We start from the raw sequence: 21,158 nt of genomic DNA, 5'->3' as shown, positions 1-21,158 counted from the left end.
TATTCGCTTTCTTTTTTTCAAATATTTGTATACACAGTTGCTCCTCCATAACACTTCCTTATTTCTTTTACCCACGTAAAAGTAATAAGTTGGAGATTCATTATTGAGTCGCCAGTTACCGGATGGGAATCCAGGTATTTGGTATAGAGATGTCTTCCTTTCTGTGAAGTTCTGGCTACTCGTCGTGCCAATAATAAAATGTTTATTAGCGCCCATAACTTTTTTTATGATTTCGGGTTTGGGTTTCGATTAATTGGAAAGGTGAGTGCAATTTGACTCTAACCTGTTAGGTTAGATGATCAGAATGGCCGAAATACTCATGTATTTATTTTTTGAGCGAACTGCACTGTTAGCCTCGATGAAGAAGTCACCGAAAAAATACGTGGCTGATGAATCGGTACATACGGAAACCCATCTTGAAGCCATGGTTGAATCGCTGGTAGAAGTGAACGCAGAAGTGCGAGAAAACGAGGAGATGAAAACAAGGTAAAAGAAGGTGACGAGACCTACATCGTGGGAGTAGCAGAGTTAAGGAATAAGTTTCATGAGCACATGGAGCAAAGACATTTGGCATCTACCGACATCTATTCAATGAGACGTCCTTGATCAGAATATGAATCAACAGTGTAAATCCCCTATGGAGGAAGTGAAGCTGCGTACGGTTAGCCAACTTTCAGTAGTAAATTAATAGATTTGCCGGCATTCAAGGAGGTGTTCCTATCGCGTGTCCATCACTGTTTGAGATTCACTGACCTACTTCGCTTCCATTATTTAAAGGATTCGCTATCAGAGGATGCTGCTAAAGATATAGAGCACTTGACCTTTATAGAATCGAATAACCCAGTGGCATAGAGAATGCTGGTGAGTTTATATGACAATAAACGAGCATTGTTTTTGCATTCCATTGATGTTTTTGATCATCAATTAGCAGTTCAACATGGAGACCCAATGCTGCTTGTGCACATCTGCTCCTCATGTGTGAATTCGTTGGTGAAAGCTGCAGTTGAGGTAAAACAGCCATCTCAAGCTTTAGTATATTATGTGAAGAAAAGGCATGAAAAGAAAAAATTAGCAATTGAGAGTAGATTGCGAGCGTTTATTAACGTCTTCGCCAAATTTACCGGCAGTTAAAGAACTTTGAACACCAATACCGAATTATGTTTACTGCATCGTTTGGAAGCTGCAAGGAAAGAGCAACCATAAGATAGCCGCAGGAATAAAAAGCAAGACGTATATGGCTTATGTGCAAGCAAAAAGGGCTCAAAAGCTTCATTTATTACTCGACAAGCGGACATATGTCTGCGGCAAGGAGGAGCACTCTATTTAAACTTGTGATGTATTCAATGCAATTGTATTGAAACATGTTATGTTTATGTTTTAAGTGTCTTAGTCCGTTGTGCAAGGTGCGCTGAGCGGCACCATACTCTAATCCACCTGGATAGAACGCGTGAACAAATTAATGCGTCTAGAAGCGGCATCCCAAAGAAGACGGACACAAGTGCACAGTAAGTATCTACAAATTTAATTAACGGAAAGGATGAAGTCCTTTATCTTACAAGATAGGAGGTCATGTTACCAAAAGCAATGGTACTTATCGAGTCCAAAGATGGCTACCCTTCAGCTTCTACAGAAATTAAGTTAAAATACGGTCTACAGAAATTGAGTTGATATACGGATCCTTTTACATAGTGAAGGTACACAATCATGATGCAACTGAGCAGCTCAACAATTTTTTACGCAAGTTTTTCCAGCTAGAGCATTTCGACAATGAGTCTCTAAACCTCTCAGCGGAGGAGAGGTGGTGCGACGATTTTTTAATCAATACCCATCGTCGCTTTCGGAAAATATCTTTTACGTCTACCCTTTTTTTGGATTATCCAAATGGAACGAGATACGCCTAAGATTATTAACATCATACAATCAAGGCGGAGTTCAGCATTGTTATCTACCGCATCACCCAGTTAATCACACTTGCAACTGCCTAAAGTTATTCTCACTTGGAGTGGTCTTAGATTCGTGTTTATGGTGATATAGAAAAAATGTTAGACCCGATAAAAACAATCATATGGAGCAGTATGCATGCTAAACAGTTATGTTTGGATCTAGTTCCGCACCCTATTTAGCTCTGCGAGCCATGCAACAGTTGGCTGTGAACAAAAAACAGATATTTCCATTGGCAATGGTTAGAAAATATACCTATCGACACAAGTCGTACGTTGGGTATATACTGGAGCCCCGTTGAGGAAGAATTTTGATTTCGCTTGAATTTTGAAGTATCAGCAGGCTTACCCACGAAGCGGTCAGCTCTGTCAACAGTTGCGAGGTTATTCGATCTTATGGGATGGATGAGTTCGATTATTGTAACCGGCCTGTTAAGCCACATTTGACCATACCCAGAGCTGAATAGTGTGCTACTCTTGAAATGCTAAAATTCATAAATATATTAAACAGAATTTGCGAATTAATATAAGCCGGTGGTTTAATATCTCTATTCAAAGTATTCCATTATTCTGTTTGCCTCTACGGTATTATTTTTACTTTTACCGCGGGTGCGGTAACTTATACTTTTACATGTGGCCTTTACTTACTTTTACTTTGTGTTATCTTATGCAATTCTTTTTGTGCGCTTGCACTATTAGTTCTGTGGGTTAGCTGCTGTTGTTGTTAACTGTACATTGACTCCCTTGGTATGCAAGATTTCGTGTGCAAGCAATCAATCTACAAATAGATTACTCTCTCGCACTCTCGCTCTCTCTCACCTTTTATAAACTTGTGCTTTGATCCTTTTCTACTCTCCGCCGCTTGTTGGTGTTGTATACTCTATTAATCTAAATAGCATTATTTTTTCATTTGGCTGCGTTGTTACATTAGAGACCCATAATAATGGATCATAAAATTGTCTGTTTTAAAAAAACCTGCCAAAAGCAAATTTCGGAAAACCAAGCCAGCATACCTTGTTGGATATGTGAAAATGTCGTGCATTCTAAGTGTGCGGGTTACACTGGCCTAGTGGCTGATTCTATTGCCCAACGAAATGGTTTGCACTATAGTTGCGACTCGTGTAAGCAGATTGATGGTGAAATGCGGCAGTTTAGACCAGGAATGGGTTTAGGAGTCTGATTGTTGATTTTCACAACTATAGGATCAGCTCACAGCCCTGGATACCCAGTTTAATAGCCCAAAATTATTGGATGAGTCTCCCAGGTATAAAAAGTCCACTCCTGGTGATTTGCCGTTGCCCAATACCCTTTAGTCCCCGACTGCAATTCAGTAGCCCTTCCCCGATCACACAACAGCTCTGCTGTAGACACTAGTTCTGTCCCGAAACGTGGACATCGATACGAGAAAAACTAGTTGAATTATCCGTGCCGTCCGCTGTCGTCGAAGTTCCGAAAGAGCGACAGCAACAATTAAATTTGCAGCCGGACTAGCGGCTGTTTTAGGCACCACAACTGATAGTGTTCCCACTGCCCCATCTGTGGCGCCTTAGCCTCTAGTGGGTGTTCCGCCAGGTAAAAATTAAAGCCCCCGGTATTACGGTACTACATTTTTTATTAAAGGGATATTTCACCCTTTAAAATAAGTGTTCCGCCAGAAATATTTACAGACAATTGTTCTAAGGAGTTTCGGCCGGAACACTTAATAGTCAAAGAATATAAGGCCAAAAAGAAAAATCAGACTCCGATTTTATTACCACCTGTTTCCCGTGGCGCATCAACTTTAGCGGCTGCGTCAAAAACTAAATTCTTCTCTGGAGCCTATCAAAAGATTAGAGTTCTTAGATTTAAGCTTATTAGCCTGTACTAGATTCTCTTTCTTTTTATTTTCGAATTATCGCTGTCTTAGGTCTTAGGACCGGGCCAAGGCCGGACATCTCAGATTCTTCAATTTTTACCTCCAAATACACCACTTACAGATGTGATCGAGCTTCCCGTATTGGAGATGGAGATCTTATAGCTGGTGAGTCTGCTCTTTAGTCGGAACACATTGAACTTCCTATCTCGGAGATTGAGTTGGCGGCTGTAAGTGTAGCATTTGGAAGTTTCTGTATCTTTATTTCATGGGATCTTAACGCTATTTAATCTATCTCCTCCCTACTTTCTGATAGAGCCTTCACGGCTGTAAGTGTAGCATTTTGAAGTTTCTGTATCTGTATTTCATGTATTCTTAACGCTATTAAATCTATCTCCTCCCTACTTTCTGATAGAGACCTTTTAGTTGTTCACAGGGACTTTAATATCCCTGATGTCGATTGATCTATTAATCTGGTTTTTGAGCGCATATTATAAATTAAATTATCTTCTTTTGCAAGTAAACTGGTCCAAACTATACAATTATGCAGACATTGATGTCGGCATTAAGCTATTTTATAATACCTTGTATTCGGTCTTTGATATCAGCATTCCACTTGATCATCCAATGAGGTCGAATAGGTGTCCCTGGTTTTCAAGGAAAATATGGAGATAAAAAATGTGAAGTCGAGGTGTTATAAAAAGATTAAGAGATCGGGAAATCACTCCGATTTCTCCCGTTATTCAGTTGCCCCATCAAAGATTCTGCTATAAGGATTACCTTTGCCGTTGTCGTCTCTAATTTTCACATAATCCTTAGCAATCTTTTAACTTTGACCATTTTAAAAGTAAGATATTTATTTTTCCTTCTTCGCACAAGATTGCAGATCGGCATTACCGATCTGTTCGCAAGCTTCTATGAAACTATATCATCTAGGTAAAACAAATATCATCCTAATATCTATCAGTTAAATAGGTCAAACTGCATGTTAAATCCCATTATTATGGACAGCTCGCTTCTCAACGACCTTAACACAATAAATCGACTTACTCATCGGGCCCTGACGGTGTTCCTGCTGTTTTAAAACTTTTGAATTGTCCGTAAACACTTTATCTTTTCCGACCATTTGGAAGAGAGTAAGTTCGATATCGTTTTATTATTTCACATTCCCAGCGTGGGTTCGTGAAGCGCAGACCTGCAACCACTAACCTTCTTGAGGTAACTTCGCTAGTAATTGATGGGTTTCAGAAAAGAACGCAGAATGACTTATACTCTATGCTGACTTTAGTAAGGCTTTCGACTCTGTCAACCACTCCTTAGTGCTTCATAAATTATGCTTCTCGGCTTCCCCGTCAATCTCTTCAACTGGATTTCAAAATATTTGCATAACAGAACCCAAAAGGTTCTTTTCAGAAATTCGTTTTCTAAACATATTCTGGTAACCTCCGGTGTCCTCAAGGTAGTCATCTTGGCCCGCTACTCTTTACTATTTTCTTCAATTACCTTCCCTCGATACTGTCTCACGTTCGAGTTTTAATTAATGTATGATGTTAAATTTTGTCTTGCTTATAAAATTATGACATCATGGTTTCTTTTGCAAGCTGACATTGGTTAGTTTCAGGCTTGGTGTCTAGCCAACCTACTAAATTTAAGCAGCTCCAAATGTAAGGTAATGACATTCTGTAGAAACCCACTCCAATTGGTTTCTTACATCTTTGATATCTCTCCGCTCGAGAGCGTCAACATTACTTGCAATGAAGTTAATGATTTAGCTGTCATTCTTGATCATAAACTTAAATTCGACTCTCATGTTGTGACCGTGGTCAATAAGGCCAGAATTATTTGGGGTTTCATCAAGCTATGGTCGAAGGAGTTTGACGATCCATACACGACAAAGACTTTTTATATATCTTTGGTCCGACCTATACTTGAGTATGACTTATATACCTAGTCACCACAATACTCTATCCATCAAGTCTGAATTGAATCTGTACAGAAAGAATTCTCGTTGTTTGCCCTTCGTGGTTTAAATTGGGATCCTCGTGTGCGGTTCCAGTGACTCCAGCGGACTTCTGATGATGGATCTTCCATCCCTAAATAGTCGTATAACCATGCTTGTTGTAATATTTATGCATAAACTAATTACTGGTGAAATCAACTCATCTATGTTGACTAGCCAATTTAATCTCTACTAGACTTACACCTAATTTTACCCCCCTTTCGCTTCAATTTTGCTCAACTAACTATGCCTTGCATGAAGCTTTCAGGGTTCTCTGTAATAATTAACACAAGCATTAGAGAATATTCTGCTTGGAGTCTTCTTTTCCGCGTCTTCTATTTAGCAAGTAGATATAGCGTGAATAGACATACATAGCAGCGTATTTGAATGTGTTGTTATTCACTGCTCTGGCTTTCGCTGGCAAAGAAATACACTTTGTTAGTTTTCTAACGCTGGTCATGACCTATCCCAAATTTGTGTTGACATATGAATGCATGTTGTGTAATAAGGTTGGCTCCGTATAAAATCTGTATTTTTAAGTCGATGGAAATATTTATTTAATTTCACAAAAGTGAAATCAATCTATGTGTGATATTTTCCAGAACATGGTTATTGCACAAGATGCGCTTTGTGAAAAAATTATTTTATTTTTAAATTTTCCTTTAAAATTTATCGTTTGTATCTAGGGTAATGTATAATTTAAATAAAGCATGCATTTCATAGATAAAGGAATAGTACTTTGCGTCGATCGCAAGTATAAAAACCTTGTTGGAGCCAACAAAAAACTACCAGCTGATAGGGAGGCATACTATTCGTACATTTCAAGATTTATCGCTCCAAAATTGCTGAATAATGGAATATCTTTGAATTTCGATCCTCCATCAGCTCCACACTTTAGTGGACTATGGAAAGTCGGAGTTAAGTCCATTAAGTATCATCTCAAGAGAACCATTAAAAATCGAGTGTTTGCTTTTGAATGTCTATATCTATGTTTGCTATGTCCTATTTCGCATGATCTCGAGGATTTGATGGTGTTAACAGCCGGTCACTTTCTCACTGGAAGTGAGAAGAAGGTGGTAGTCTAAATATTTGACACGGTTGCAGAGAAGACCAAAATGGTTGTAGATGAAGAGATGCCTAAATGTTGGATTCAAGGATGCGCAATTTTCTTCGCATCGGTGGCCTTTGGGTCGAATTACAAACACTCATGCTGGAGCAGTTGGATTAGTTAGAATTGTGAATATAAAAACAAGCAGTGGTGTTATCAAACGGCCAGCAAAAAAGTTCTGTTCATTACCCATAATTGATAATGGCACTTTACTTAAATGTTAAATTGTACTCTTCTATTTTAAGTTCAAGTTAGAGTACCAAGCACGAGACACTGAAAGCAAGTGGGCGTAAATTTTTATGATGAATGCTGCTATTATCAAAGGCGGAAGAATGTTTGGGCTACAACTTACCAAGAAGACTAATAGCTCGAGCTTTAAGTTTTGTTACTTAAAGTTATCTAATTTTCTTGTATTTGTAATTCTATTGAGCTTTTGAATTTTCTAACTTACTAACAGCGAAATTTTCGACACATGTTGAATTCTGTGGGCGTCAGTCCAAGTCACTGAACGTATGCTCTGTATAGTTCGGATTCATAATTATAATATTCAGGTTTACTTCAATAAAAGTTGAAGTCTTTTTAAATGAACAACCCCGGTCGTGAACTCTTGTGTAGAACAGGCTGGTACCATTTCTAATCTCAACATTCCCAACAATCATGCAAAACCTTCAAAGCCGCATCGGCTAGTAACCACGCCGCAGGTCGAATCAAATCTACGGTTAGTATGGAGCTCCGCACATGGTGCAGCCGATATCCAATTGATAAAGCATTAAGAGTACTGAGAGGAAGCCAAAGCCGTGTTCTGCAGTGGGAGGGAAATAAAAAACAGAGTTGCCGTTGTGTCACACAAATGATATGGATGAGAGTAAGCCAAAGCCCTTTCCTGTAGTGGGAACGAAATAAAAAACAGCGACGCCATTCTAAAACACAAATCATATGTATTTCTTAATCTTTTGCTCCCTGAGCAAGTGAGCGAGTCTCGGACCCGAACAAAAACGAAATCGAGTTTCGACCAGAAATCAAACGAGAAGGAAAGGCTATCTTCGGCACGCCGAAGATCTAATACCCTTTCAGACCCAACCTTTTCATAATGCTTATAGGGCTTTGTCCGTATCTAAGAAGCACAGGGAAAATAGTAATTGCCGATAAACAAAATGTTTTTTTATACAACAACTTATTTCAATTTCTATACGTTACACATTTCACGACAAAATTAAAATACCCTCTGCAAGGGTATAAAAAAATGCATGGTGAAATGCGTTTCTACTAGCTGCCCTGTCTATATTATATTTACAAATTTTATAAGATTTGGAAATGTGCCTATTGGTACCACAGGCACAAAAGTCACACAATTGAAGAAATATCCTCTGGCTCGTGACAAACGCCGCGATCTACTTGTGCGCACATCCACACAACACAAACATAGGAATGTTTGTAGATCTCGAGGAGGGATTAAGAGATGGACGCAAGTGCGCAAAGCAATTAGCGAGGCACATGCATACACAGATATGTTTTTGGGCTGTAATGATATACAAATGGCATACATACATATATTAAGAAAACGCATCATCAGCCGCGACGTTGTGCGCTGAGCGAGATGCGGCTTTATACTGAACGTTCGGCTTTTGAGGCCGGCGTTCGGCTACCACTCTCAGCAGTCTTACTCTGTCTGGGCACACTAAAATGGTCGAAGGTACCATTGGGGTCGCCTCGTTTCGATTTTTCTTGTTTCGATAAAAAGTGCCATTTGGTATGTCTATACATTGTATGGTTAGTGGTGCAACCCTGCAATGGAGAATTAACCCGCGACTTATCGATATAACATGAGAGAAGAAGAATCATGTTTGAGTCACTGTTGCATGTGTGAATTCGCTATTCCTAGTTGATAAAACTTAAATGTGAAATTATTTATTTATTTATCGCGTTGAAGTGGTCGTTCGGCACAAGCGTGAAAGTGATGCTGTAAATTTGGCGAAGCAAAGTCTGAATAGTTCAGTGTAGCGCCGGATGCGAAGAGCGCGGTATTTTTCAATAAGATCACAGCTTAGACTGGAACATGCATCAACAACATGAAAAGTGAGTAAATGGCATAGTTTATAACAGATAATGTTTATATAGTCATTACATAAGTATAAGTAGTGAGTAAATGAGAAATTTTAATTTTGATTTAAGAACAAAATATTAATTTACAAGTTTTTTTTTTAAGATTTACTTTGTTTTGTTATACGCGAAATTCTGAACTCTTCCAATCTTAATAGCCTCTGTCCACTGAACATACAGTTTGTCAAGTAATTGTTTGCAAAATGAAAAACAGCACACAAATTCATTTTTAAACTTATATTTTACCGATTTAAACTATTTCTTCTTAATTTTTTTTGCATATAATTATTAGTCTAAGTATTCTTCTTAGATATAAGGCACAAACATAACAAAATTCAAAACGCAAATGTAAAAAAAACAGACAAAACTAAAATAAGGCAATTTTTGCGCTGTCAATTAATTCTTTGCAAAATGCAAAATATTACTATATACATAACTAAATCTAGGAAACTATAGCTATGGTGGTACTAATATTTGGTATATTGGCCATTAGCATCCAATACAGCCCGAAGACAACGTGACATTGAGTGAATAAGGTTATTTAGGTCATAGATTTCGGGTATTTTTATCCATTCTTCTTGAATGGCCTTGATGAGAGCGTTTTTATTAGTTGGGCTCCGTTTCCCTACGCGCTTCTTTAGGAAAGCCCACAAATTTTCAATTGGGTTTAAGTCAGGACTCTGGGCTGGGGTGTCAATGACTTTGCTGCAATTATACAGTAGCCAATTCCTGCACAAAAACGATTTGTGTTTGGGGTCGTTGTCCTGATAAAGCTTGTACCTCTGTTTATTGGGGTTTTGAGGGTCTTCGAAGCCAAACTTTATTGCGCTCCTTGACAATTCATTCTTTAGAATGTCCAAGTAAAACTCTTTCGTCATCACATCATTGAAAATGCGCAGCTCACCAACACCTTTCGACGATATGCAGCCCCACACCATTACCGAAAGCTTGCCAAACTTTACTGTTGGTATTATATTCTTCGGTTCCAGAGCAGCATTGGGCTTTCTCCAAACTTTGCTGGGTTTGTCATGATAATATAACATTATTTTTGTCTCGTCACAAAAAATAACGTCATCCCAGTACTCCGCGGGCTTATTGACATTGGCAATTGAAAAATTAAGCCGCCTCTGAATATTTACTGCGGACAGTAGTGGCTTCTTCCTAGCTATTTGCGAGGAGTATTTATGCACTTTAAAGACTTTTCGAACTGTCTCGTGGCTCACTGTCTTATTGCAGTCATTTTTCAAGTCCGATGCCAATTGTCGGAGGCTAGTTTGAGGTTGATCGTTAATCTGTTTTAAAATTTTTGCATGATCGCGTCTAGTGAGTTTCGCTGGTCTGCCTGCGGACTGCTTTAATTCCAATCTGTTCTCTTTTTCGGCGCGGTTAATAATATTATCAATAGTTCTTAACTTAATTGCGAACATTTCCGCCAACTCTTTAGCAGATTTCCCCTCGTGGTAGTGGAAATAAACTAATTGAATTAGATTTTCATTAACTCGTTGACCAGGCATTGCAAAAAGCTCTAAATTAGGCAAGATGTAATCTGTTAAAAACGCAAAATCGCTTAGAAGGTTCGCACACTGCATATCAATGACTTACGCATCCAAATTTCTTCGAATTTGGAGTACCGTTAGGTTGCTTGGGCTCTATTTCGAATTGTGTTTGCATTTTGCAAAGAATTAATTGACAGCGCAAAAATTGACTCCTTTTAATTTTGTCTGTTTTTTTTACATTTGCGTTTTGAATTTTGTTAAGTTTGTGCCTTATATCTATGAAGAATACTTAGAATAATAATTATATGCAAAAAAAAAAATAAGAAGAAATAGTTTAAATCGGTAAAATATAAGTTTAAAAATGAATTTGTGTGCTGTTTTTCATTTTGCAAACAATTCTTGACAAACTGTATTTCTTACACATTTCTGAAAATGTCACATGTTTGTAAAATGTGTTAAATGCCTGTACGTTTCCCCAATAAAAACACATTTGACACATTTTTTTTTTGAAAAATGTGAAAGTATCATAACCATAAACAGCTGATATATCAACGAGCGCAAGCGGCAACTTAAAAAAAGACATTTAAAATTGTACTAATCCCACAGTTTTTAGCATTTAAGCATGGCGAAATATCGGAAAGAGAATGTAAAATAGAGCCTTACTTCGAGGTCGCATTATTTGAGTTTTGGAAGAAAAACTTTACGGCGCTTATGTTAATTAAAGCAACTCGATCAGCTCACATGTTACCGACAGCCGGTGGAACACCAATGAGTGAAACTTGAAAATGTGATATTTCTTAAGCCAGTAGAAAGAGGCTATAAGACTGTAAAAAGGTATAGTGATGGTTTTGTAGCTTGTATGGTATTTACAGTGAGCAGTATTTTCAATTAATGGGATTAAGGGCATACTGTAAGGGATTTAAAAATTTCACCCTGTTGAAAAGTCGTGAGGGTAAGGACTTAGGAGGCGCCTCTCAATGATGGGGACACATAGGACAGACGAAAACTCAAATTGAATATAATTTGGAGTTGCCAAAACGAAAAAAGGAAAAGAAAACATTTATTTATAACAAGTTAATAACGAATAAAGTTTGTTCAAGTAAGTAACGCCGAAGGCTTCGTAGCGGCCATTAGCAAAATGAAATAGATTTAAGTACATCCTAGAGCCAACAATGCTTGCGCGCTAACTGCACTCTGCTGCATACTTTCTTTCTCTGACCCTCTGCCTTCTGCATTGACGCCTGCTGTCCAGGATTTTTATATAGCTTTTTGTTGAATAAAAATGACCAAGTTATTGATATTCGTATATCACACGCACTATCTTCAAGCTTGTAGTTCTCTTAGGTTTTGAGATCGACTTGTTCAAACAAACGGAAAGACGGACAAAACGGAATACATGACTAGAATCGACTATTGATGCTGACTTAGAATATAAAGGTGTATAAAGCTGCCAAAAAGTAATGCTACAATTTTCAAAAGTATCCAAAAATGTAAGTTTTATGTATTTTGTAGGCGCAGATCAGCGTATTTAATAATAAAATGGATACAAATGTTGACGACTAATGTTAATTTGGCTTACGGCAAAAAGAGATGAAATATATTCAGTTGTTGTTGACACTTCGGTGCCAGTAACAAGCAATTTTGAACTGAGCGCCATAGCAGAATATTGTTGGAAAAACTTTCTGGGCAAAAATGTGAATATAATTTTAGTTTTACTGATTGGAATAAGTAAAAATAATAAAGTTTAACAGGAAATTTTAAATTATAAATACTGTTTTTTTTTTTTTTTTTTTTTTTTTTATGGTTTAAGTTACTTTTATTTTTGCTAATTTTCTGTTACTTTTCACTTTTAGCAACTTTTATCAGCGTGAGTATAAATACTGTAGTTGAGCTTAGATTGGCCGATATGAAGTAAAAATTATAAGTCTCTGTATCCCTACAAAAACCCATTTTTCGACCGATTCTTCCTATATTTTTGTTTGATACTGATCAAAAATATACAAACAAATGAGGTCGGAGATATCTGCAGAAATAAAATTTTAAAATTGAGTATTGTTACGCCAGTAACTACATGCTAGTCACAATCAAGCAAAGAAGATAGTTTTTAGGATTTTACTTCATACATTACATAATTTATTAAGTATAAATAAGTAAAGTAAACATTAATATTAACAAGTCTCCGAAAAAAACAATATTTAATATGGTTTCGTAGTACATGCATTATTCTAAGAATGTACGTCGAATGTACAAAACATGCTCAATGTCATTGAATATTCAATTCAAGTTAGTTATTTAAATACTCTCCGAATATTTATTTCAGGCTTAGTTTGTAGCGCGTACTCTAGTAAAACACCAATTCTACGTCAGAATTGTAAAGCTTTAAAATCATACTTTTAATTTAAATGTATTGTCCAATTTACATGTAAGTATATGCCATTAAGCTTGTGATTGCATATTGACGTGTAAGAGATGTAACATAACAACAAATATTTTAAACGATTTTGATTTAAAAAGATTTGATTAGCACCTTAAAACCATCATAGGTCCAACTTCCTAATTTTAAGATGCACGTCTGCACGTCATATGGAAAATATTCAACATCGATTGAACAAGACGATTTATAGACGGCAGGTGGTTGCCAAATCACCAATCCATTACTATAGACTATTGCTTTTGTCATAAGTGTCACTTCATAATGACCATCAGCACTGAAAAACATATATTTTTACCACAGCTCCTGTTACCAATATATTATTTTATATGTAATAATATATTGTATATATATATACACACATTTTTTGTGTAAAAAATTATACTTAACACGTAAGATCGTTGCAGTCGGATGTAACCGATTGCGTAATAAATCTAACCATACGACATATAGATAGAACAGCTAGTAGACACGCATGTGGCCATGCATTTTTTTGATTTCTGGTCTGATCGCGACTTCGTTTTTGTTTAGGTCCGAGACTCGCTCACTTGCTTAGAGAGCAAGAAAGTAAAAAATACATATGATTTTTGTCATTGAGTAATAAATATACAGAGAGGGCATTTGGATCAAAAGCTGTTTATCAAAAAATCAGAAGCAAGATACCGAGGTTGCAATCATAACACCCGACTGTCTGCAGCTACTACGGAAGACCGTTGCTTAACAAATCGAAGACAACTTCACTACATTTTCCATAGGAACCAACAACAAAAATAATTAAAACAAACGACTCGACAATGAAGAAAGCACACCACAAATTCTGTCCTTGCTATCCTCTTTTGGTTTGAGGCTGAATGCTATGATCTTAGCTTCTGTACTCTTCTAACTCATTATTGTGGTTTCTAAGCACTGCTCTGCCTATAATTCGCAGTCACAAAGTAATGTCTTCTTTTTCTCCACTCGCTTTCAACTTGTAAGCAGCCCGGCAGATTTTTGTAGTTTTTCATTTTTTGACTAGCAAGGCGCCATTTCTCAAAAAAGGGGATTTTAACTATTCATAAGTTCTGTAACCAACTACCACTGATCTTCTTATATATACATTTTTATCCAATTTCTGAGAAAAATATAATTTTGTATACAACAAGCACAGTGGCTTTATCTGTCACTTTTCTTTGCAATGACTTTCCTATGTACTCAAAATCTTTTTTCAAAATGTCAGCGATCAAAACGGACTATGCGCACTGTTGTTGTTTGCAGCTGATTTGTTGTTGCTTTCTATCGTAAATGAGCTTTATTTTTTTTGATTTTGCATTTGCGGACCGACCTTATGGAGCTTGCTTCAGAATTAAAACGGTAATAAAATATCGAAATGACTTTTCAGCTCTGTATCTGTTTATTACTCCATGGATTTTTCTGTTTTTTTTTTTTTCACTCCAACTACAGGAAACTTCTTTGGCTTACTCTCGGTGTTCTCAATGCTCTCTCTCATCATGTTTATGGATCATTTAAATGTATGTGTCTGCACAAGCAGCAATGCGTACAAATTCAATTTTTCCTCATATTTCGGACGAGTTATATGAAATAATCAACCATTTTCTTTTGCGCCCATGATCTGCTCATTCACACACATTTGTGTGTGTGTGTGTGTAGAGCTCGAAATTCAGAAATCAGAAAAACATCAAATCTTATCAAATTGACATGGGACAGGCAGGCAACAAACAGGCACACAAATGCATAAATGCTATCCATATACAAAATTGAGCAAGTATGCCATAGACGCGCAAGTCCAAAAATGCCGTTCTACCACACAAATCGTATGTATTTCCAACTCTCTTGCTGTCTGAGCATGCGAGCGTGTCTTGAACCAAAGCAAAAACGAAGACGCCTTTGGAGCAGATGTCAACAATTTTGAATGTCCACATTAATTGTACTGCATGTCTTATCTATATGTTGTTTGGTTAGTGCTACAGACTAATCCATGTAAACGATTTAAGAAAACATTGATATTTATCAAACCAATATAACCGATTTTAGTTAAAGGTTTTTTTTTTATATGTTTTACAGCATTTGGTTTTTACAAAATCGAGTCGATGTTTCGGAAATTTGTAGTAACAGATCAGGGAGCACAATAAAAAATTGAGCGCCTATGCCTAAATTATAGTTTTGGAAACGGTATAACAAAATCGCTCAACAAGCATAGCCTGCGCAGACTTAAAATATACAACCTACAGAAATTTTAAAAATTCTTCTGGTTGCTCTTAGCAACTGTCAAAGTAACAAAATACAAGCAAGTTATCCCAATTCATACCGTTTTAAAATATATGTCATTTTTTCAGGCACTTAACTTCCAGCCGATAGGCCTCTTCAGTAACATAAAACATTTTTAAAGTCAGAAAGATTTTCCGGCAATTTACCGTTACATATTCTAGAGAAGCTATCTAATATACGGTTGCATATTTCCGAAAAGGATAAGCTAAACCGTTAAAATAAAAAAGTGGTAGAACAGACTTATTGGCTTGAATTTGCCCCATTAAATAGCATGGGCACTATTTTTGAACAATTTGAAAATTTGAAAATTCGACATATCGGCCACACGGATACATCATTTTTTATTATGATATTTCTTAGCATAGCATTGCGTGAAGAAAACGTTGATAAATTAATTAAATTAAAATATTGCATAAGCTACTTATAAATAACAACAAAATTAAAAAAACAAGTAAGAGGTTCTAGTCGGGAGCTCCTGACTAGGGGATACCCTGAACCCCCTTCTTCCAACATCAAATGCATATATATATATTTTATTTTAGAAGCTATATGTCAAGTTTGGTGACGCTAGCTCTTATTATTTACCAAAATTGCCCAAAAAAACAGGATATCGATATAGAATTTTATCGATTGCTTGGAAACGGAGTAAGTTATCGATTATCGGAAACAAACTCGATCTGCGCGGGAACTAGGAGCATCTACATCTAGCTCTTATAGGTTCTGAGATCCTTGCGTTCATACATACGGACGGACGGACGGACGGATGGACAGACAGACGGACATGGCTAGATCGACTCGGCTATTGATGCTGATCAAGAATATTTATACTTTATGGGGTCGGAGATGCTTCCTTCTGCCTGTTACATACATTTGGATTTTGAAATATATCCTTATACCCATTTTTAATGGGTTTAGATGTAGGTGCTCCTAGTTCCCGCGCAGAATGAGTTTGTTTCCGATAATCGATAACTTACTCCGTTTCCAAGCAATCGATAAGAATCGATATCGACATCCTGTTTTTTTTTTTAGCAATTTGTGTAAATAATAAGAGCTTGAGCCACCAAACATGATATGTTGCTTCTAAACTATTATAGTTATATCAAGTATCTTTCATTTCATACCTATCGCCACCTCCCCGCTACCACCCTAGAGCTATAAATCAAGTTAATAACCCAACTTTTATTGCCAACCAATTTAAACCACAATTTAAATGCAATTGACTTTTTCAGAATACACTAATATTCTATGGTACAATAAGATATACTGTAGAAAATTTTATAAAGATCGGTTAAGAAAAACCAAAGTTATTTGCAACTGCGCAATTGAATGTGGCAGCAGCTTTAAGAATTTCTGTATACATGTACACACACACATTCATGCGCGTCTGCTTCGCATTCTAATAGCATGGTAATTGCATCTTTTTTTGTAATGTTATTTTAGTTCTTTTTTTATCATAAGTACTTAATTGTTGGTGTGGCTGCTGAGTAGAGGCATAGCATGTGGTGCGGTCTATCGCGAGTTCGAGCCCTACCGGGGAAAGTATTATTATTATTTTTTTTTGCTGGTGTGGCTGTTGAGTAGAGTCGACAGTAAGTAATGCGGTCAGTTGCAAATTCGAGCCCTGCCAAGGGAACTTTTTTTTATTAATTTATTTGGTGTTGAAATAAGAGGGTTCAGGGTATCCCCTAGTAGGGAGCTCCCGACTAGGGCCTCTTACTTGTTTTTTTTACTGGTGTGGCTGTTGAGTAGAGTCGACAGCAAATAATGCGGTCAGTTGCGAGTTTGAGTCCTGCCAAGGGAACTTTTTATACCCTGAACCCATTAAAAATGGGTATAAGGGTATATTGTATTTGTGCAAAATCCAAATGCATGTAACCGGCAGAAGGAAGCATCTCCGACACCATGAAGTATATATATTCTTGATCAGCATCAATAGCCGAGTCGATCTAGCCATTTCCGTCTGTCTGTCCGTCCGTCCGTCCGTATGTATGAACGCAAGGATTTAAGAACCTATAAGAGCTAGAGACATTTGATGTTGGAAGAAGAGGATTCTGGGTATCCCCTAGTCGGGAGCTCCCGACTAGAACCTCTTACTTGTTTTTATTAATTTATTTGGTGTTGGAATAAGAAGGTTCAGGGTATCCCCTATTCGGGAGCTCCCGACTAGAACCTCTTACTTGTTTTAAATTACTTTTTTATTAATAAGTTACTTATGTACTATTATAAATTGGGGCTAGGGTATTTGACATATGGAAGTCTTAGCTCGACAAAAACATTATAATTCTTTACTATTGTACTCTCGTAAAAACAGTAAGGTATTTTACACATATGGAGCTGTACATATACATAACTGAAATACATTTGTTTACAGACTCCCGTGTCGGTTTTTGTACGCTTAATAAATTATCAAAAATATCAAAAAAGTTAGACTACTCATATATGTATGTACATACCAAATGTAAATACGTATAATTTCATTACTTAATGACAGAATGCAATTAAACCTTTATAACAGCCGGAACCTAGATCATGTAAACACATTCTGTAATTAATCTTATTAATAAGACAATAAACATTTGATAAAAAGTTATTTCTTCAAATTTGTACAATTTTTCCAAATCTAAAAAATTATAAGAATAGGTTAGTATAATAATTGCATCTTGGAAGCACTTTATTTTAACTTTTAAAGCTGATATAGTCCCAAATTTACTTAAGAAATATAATATATTGTCTACATTAAATAATATTTAATGTTAATGTTAAAAAAAATTATTATTGAGTTAAAATGATTTAAAAAAAATAACTGGATTTCTATAAATTGTAAAGTTCGATCACATTTCGTATGAAAAGTAAAACCCCGCAAGGAGCATGGACTAAGTTGTATGAAGTCTTTAGTAAGTGGACCCGAGCAGAAGATCTCACATTTCTCACACTTTCTCAATGTGAGCAAGGCCGAAAAGTTTGGCTCACTAAATGCAATGTATGTAGCAAGTATCAGCGTTCTATGTGGATTTTGGAGAATGAGATACAAAAATATATAAAAACTTTGCTCAGATCTGTTCAAGCAGATGCCGAATACATGTGGGCTAAGGGTACACTGGAAACAAAGCTAATATGTTAATATGCTTTGCGTCCCAAGTCAATAACCAATTTTTATTTTTAAGAGTGAAAAGAGTTAATGTGTTGTTGAAATTGCCTTGCAAGATGTTCATGATGAACAATGCGAGCAGCTATATTCAAGCCTAACTAAAAGCCACGTGAAGGGATTTTTTAATTAAGTTCATAAAAATGTATGCGGTCTTTTTGAATCGAAGACTATTGACGGAATATTAAATATTTCTTGAAAGAAAAATTTGTAGAAATACAAGCATTTCTGTGAGTGTCAAACAGGAAAGAAACTTAAGCGGTTTTGATCTTTTTAGGATTCTTTACAAACAAATGAAATAGCAAGATAACTGTCAGTGTACACTCCATAACAAAATGGCGTGGAACGCGCCAATCTGGTAATAATAGAAATTACCGAGGACAGCGCATACGACCACTAACCATACAAAATTTAGACGGGACAGCTAGAAGAAAAATTGGTAGTCGACTTTCTTTTTGTTTGTGTCCGAGACTTGCTCAGAGAGTAAGAAATCCATATGAATTGTGTGATAGAACGGCAACGCTGTTTTTTATTTCGCGCCCAATACAGGATACTGCTTTGGCTTACGCTCAATGCTCTCGATGCTCTCCCATTATGCCCAGGTCTTTTAAATGCAAAAGTCCACACAAGCAACAATGTGCACAAATTGAGTTTTTCTCACATTTCGGAGGCATTTATTTTCTTTTGAAAGGGCGAATAATATAAAATAATGAAAGGGTAATTGTAAGTCAAGGTACCTAAGTGTTGACATGCGTACATGGAAACTTTTTGGGCCGGCCATGGTACTCACAATTACACAATTTTGTGTATGGATAGAAGCATTTATACGTTTGTGGGCCTGCTAGTTGCCTGTCTGTCCTATGCACACTTGAGAAGATTTGAAGTTTTTGGGATTTATGAATGTCGTGCACTAAACATACACAAATGTGTATGAATGAGCAGAACAAACTTTATTATTCGCACTCGTCTGACGCGCGTTACTCGTTTTTATGATTTCGGGTTTGGATTGCTGAATGGCTGTTGACCCCTCATTGCCTGCAGCAGCTAGGGAGCGAAATTAAAAACCGCGATGCCGTTCTATCGCACAAGTCACATGAATTTCTTACTATCTTGCTCTTTAAACAAGTGAGTGAATCTCTGAACAAAAACGAAGTCGACTTTGGACCAGAAATCTAAATAATATTTATTTATTTAATTTTAAAACGGTGCGCACACTAGGTCTCTGATCGATCTGACGCCAATGGAAATGTGAGCTGATAAGTTTAGCTTTATAGCAAGCGGTGATAAGCAGATTAATTACAGCTCTTGCTGTTCTTATTATTTTACTTCCCATAAATCGGCCCGCTTTAATAATAAGATAGAAAACAGTTTTTCTAATTAAATTAATATGTAAAATATGTGTGTCACACATCGGAACTCTAAACTTCACGCTCGGTTTGCCAAAATCAGCTGCTTGGGACTGCCAAAGAATAAATAAGACAGCATTAAAGACAACATTAAACAAAACAAAAGAAAATGTGATTATTATCGCTAACTCCCATTCATTTTCATACCCTGAACCCGTTGTAAATGAATAAATAGTGTATAATGGTTTTAACAAAATTTATGTAACAGGCGGAAGGTAGCATCTCCAAGCCGCTGATCGTTCGTCCGTTTGTGCAGCTGTCGATTTATATAAGCGCGTTACCGCGCATTTCATTTTTGTTCAAAATTTTTGATAAAGAGATCCGTTTTCAAGCAATAAATAAAAGTCGATCAAAAAAAGTAATGAGTTTTTGAGAGCATATTTCTTAGGATTTAAGGGCTGGAGTCACCAAGTTATTCGTAAGAAACTGATTCTGGTTTTCTTAGAAGGTTCAGGGTTTTTGATTTTACGTTTTTATACTTATTGGTAACAAATTATTATTGTTGTTGGATTTGATCGGGCGACATCTCGATTGATATTTCAATGCTTAGAAACGAAATGTGTTACATGGATTTCATAGAAACGTATTTTTTTAATATAAAAATAGTAACAAGCAGCGAGAATAGACATTTTGCGTGTAAAAGAAAAATTGGCGCTACGGAGAAGGGATCCTAATGAAGTGAGAAAGTCATTTAAATGTGTTTCTTTTTTGTAAATCTTATACTGGGTATAATACGTTTTAGCTGGCAGCTCTATATTATGGTAATCAGAGAAAAAACTCAGCTTGGCACTCTGTAGCTTTGAATTTAAGCTTATGGCCTTGTCAAAAATGTGCAAGGAAACTATCGCCATGGGCAGTCTTGACGTCGAAGTTAAATGAGGCACAAAGAAAACTCCATCGGTTTTATATGGTGACGACGTCATAATTTGCACAGAACCCCTTGCACCAGGCACCATAAGCCCATTAATGTAGCATAGGATTTTAATTTATGAAGAAGGGTAAACTTGTGTAAGAGTAAGCTTTAATTAGAATCGATTTTTATAAGCAGGATTGCATTAAGCGCGAGTACTGTGACCAACAATGTTAATGTATTCTGTAATCTAGCTGAGTTGCTTACAAGCTTCGGTAAAATATACATCACCAGCTGCTCACTTATATGTAAAGCAGGCTTTACTCTCATTGGAAATATTTGAACCCACACCAGCTCTAAAGATAACCACGAGTGATAAATGCAACATTTAAGTCTCTGACTTCTCTAGGAAACCTATCTCACAATCACCTTTTGTTAGTGCAATAAATGATAGGTATACCTGAGATATCAAAATATTAACTTAGTTGCCCGCCTAAAACTATAGGCGTTTGTTAAAGAATTCTCAATTTTCTGTAAAACCATTTCTGAGTCAAAATCTACGTAAC

General features: G+C 36.6%; 1 protein-coding gene across 6 annotated transcripts in view; it reads right to left on the bottom strand.

Moving 5' to 3' along the window:
- Window positions 1-21,158, bottom strand: part of LOC115760416 (acetylcholine receptor subunit alpha-like) — a 405,819-nt gene that overhangs the window by 209,678 nt on the left and 174,983 nt on the right. Inside the window, exon 5 of one of the 6 annotated variants that reach the window (XM_030701722.1) lies at window positions 13,023-13,203. The exons of the other annotated variants lie outside the window; for them this stretch is intronic. Coding sequence (XP_030557582.1) covers window positions 13,023-13,203 — 181 coding nt within the window. The remainder of the gene's footprint in view (window positions 1-13,022; window positions 13,204-21,158) is intronic. 6 annotated transcript variants of the gene reach the window in all.

This window comes from Drosophila novamexicana, unplaced genomic scaffold (assembly GCF_003285875.2).
Source record: "Drosophila novamexicana strain 15010-1031.04,08,12 unplaced genomic scaffold, DnovRS2.1 tig00000434-arrow-pilon, whole genome shotgun sequence".
Taxonomy (NCBI): domain Eukaryota; kingdom Metazoa; phylum Arthropoda; class Insecta; order Diptera; family Drosophilidae; genus Drosophila; species Drosophila novamexicana.
This window is presented reverse-complemented; position numbering and strand designations above follow the sequence as displayed.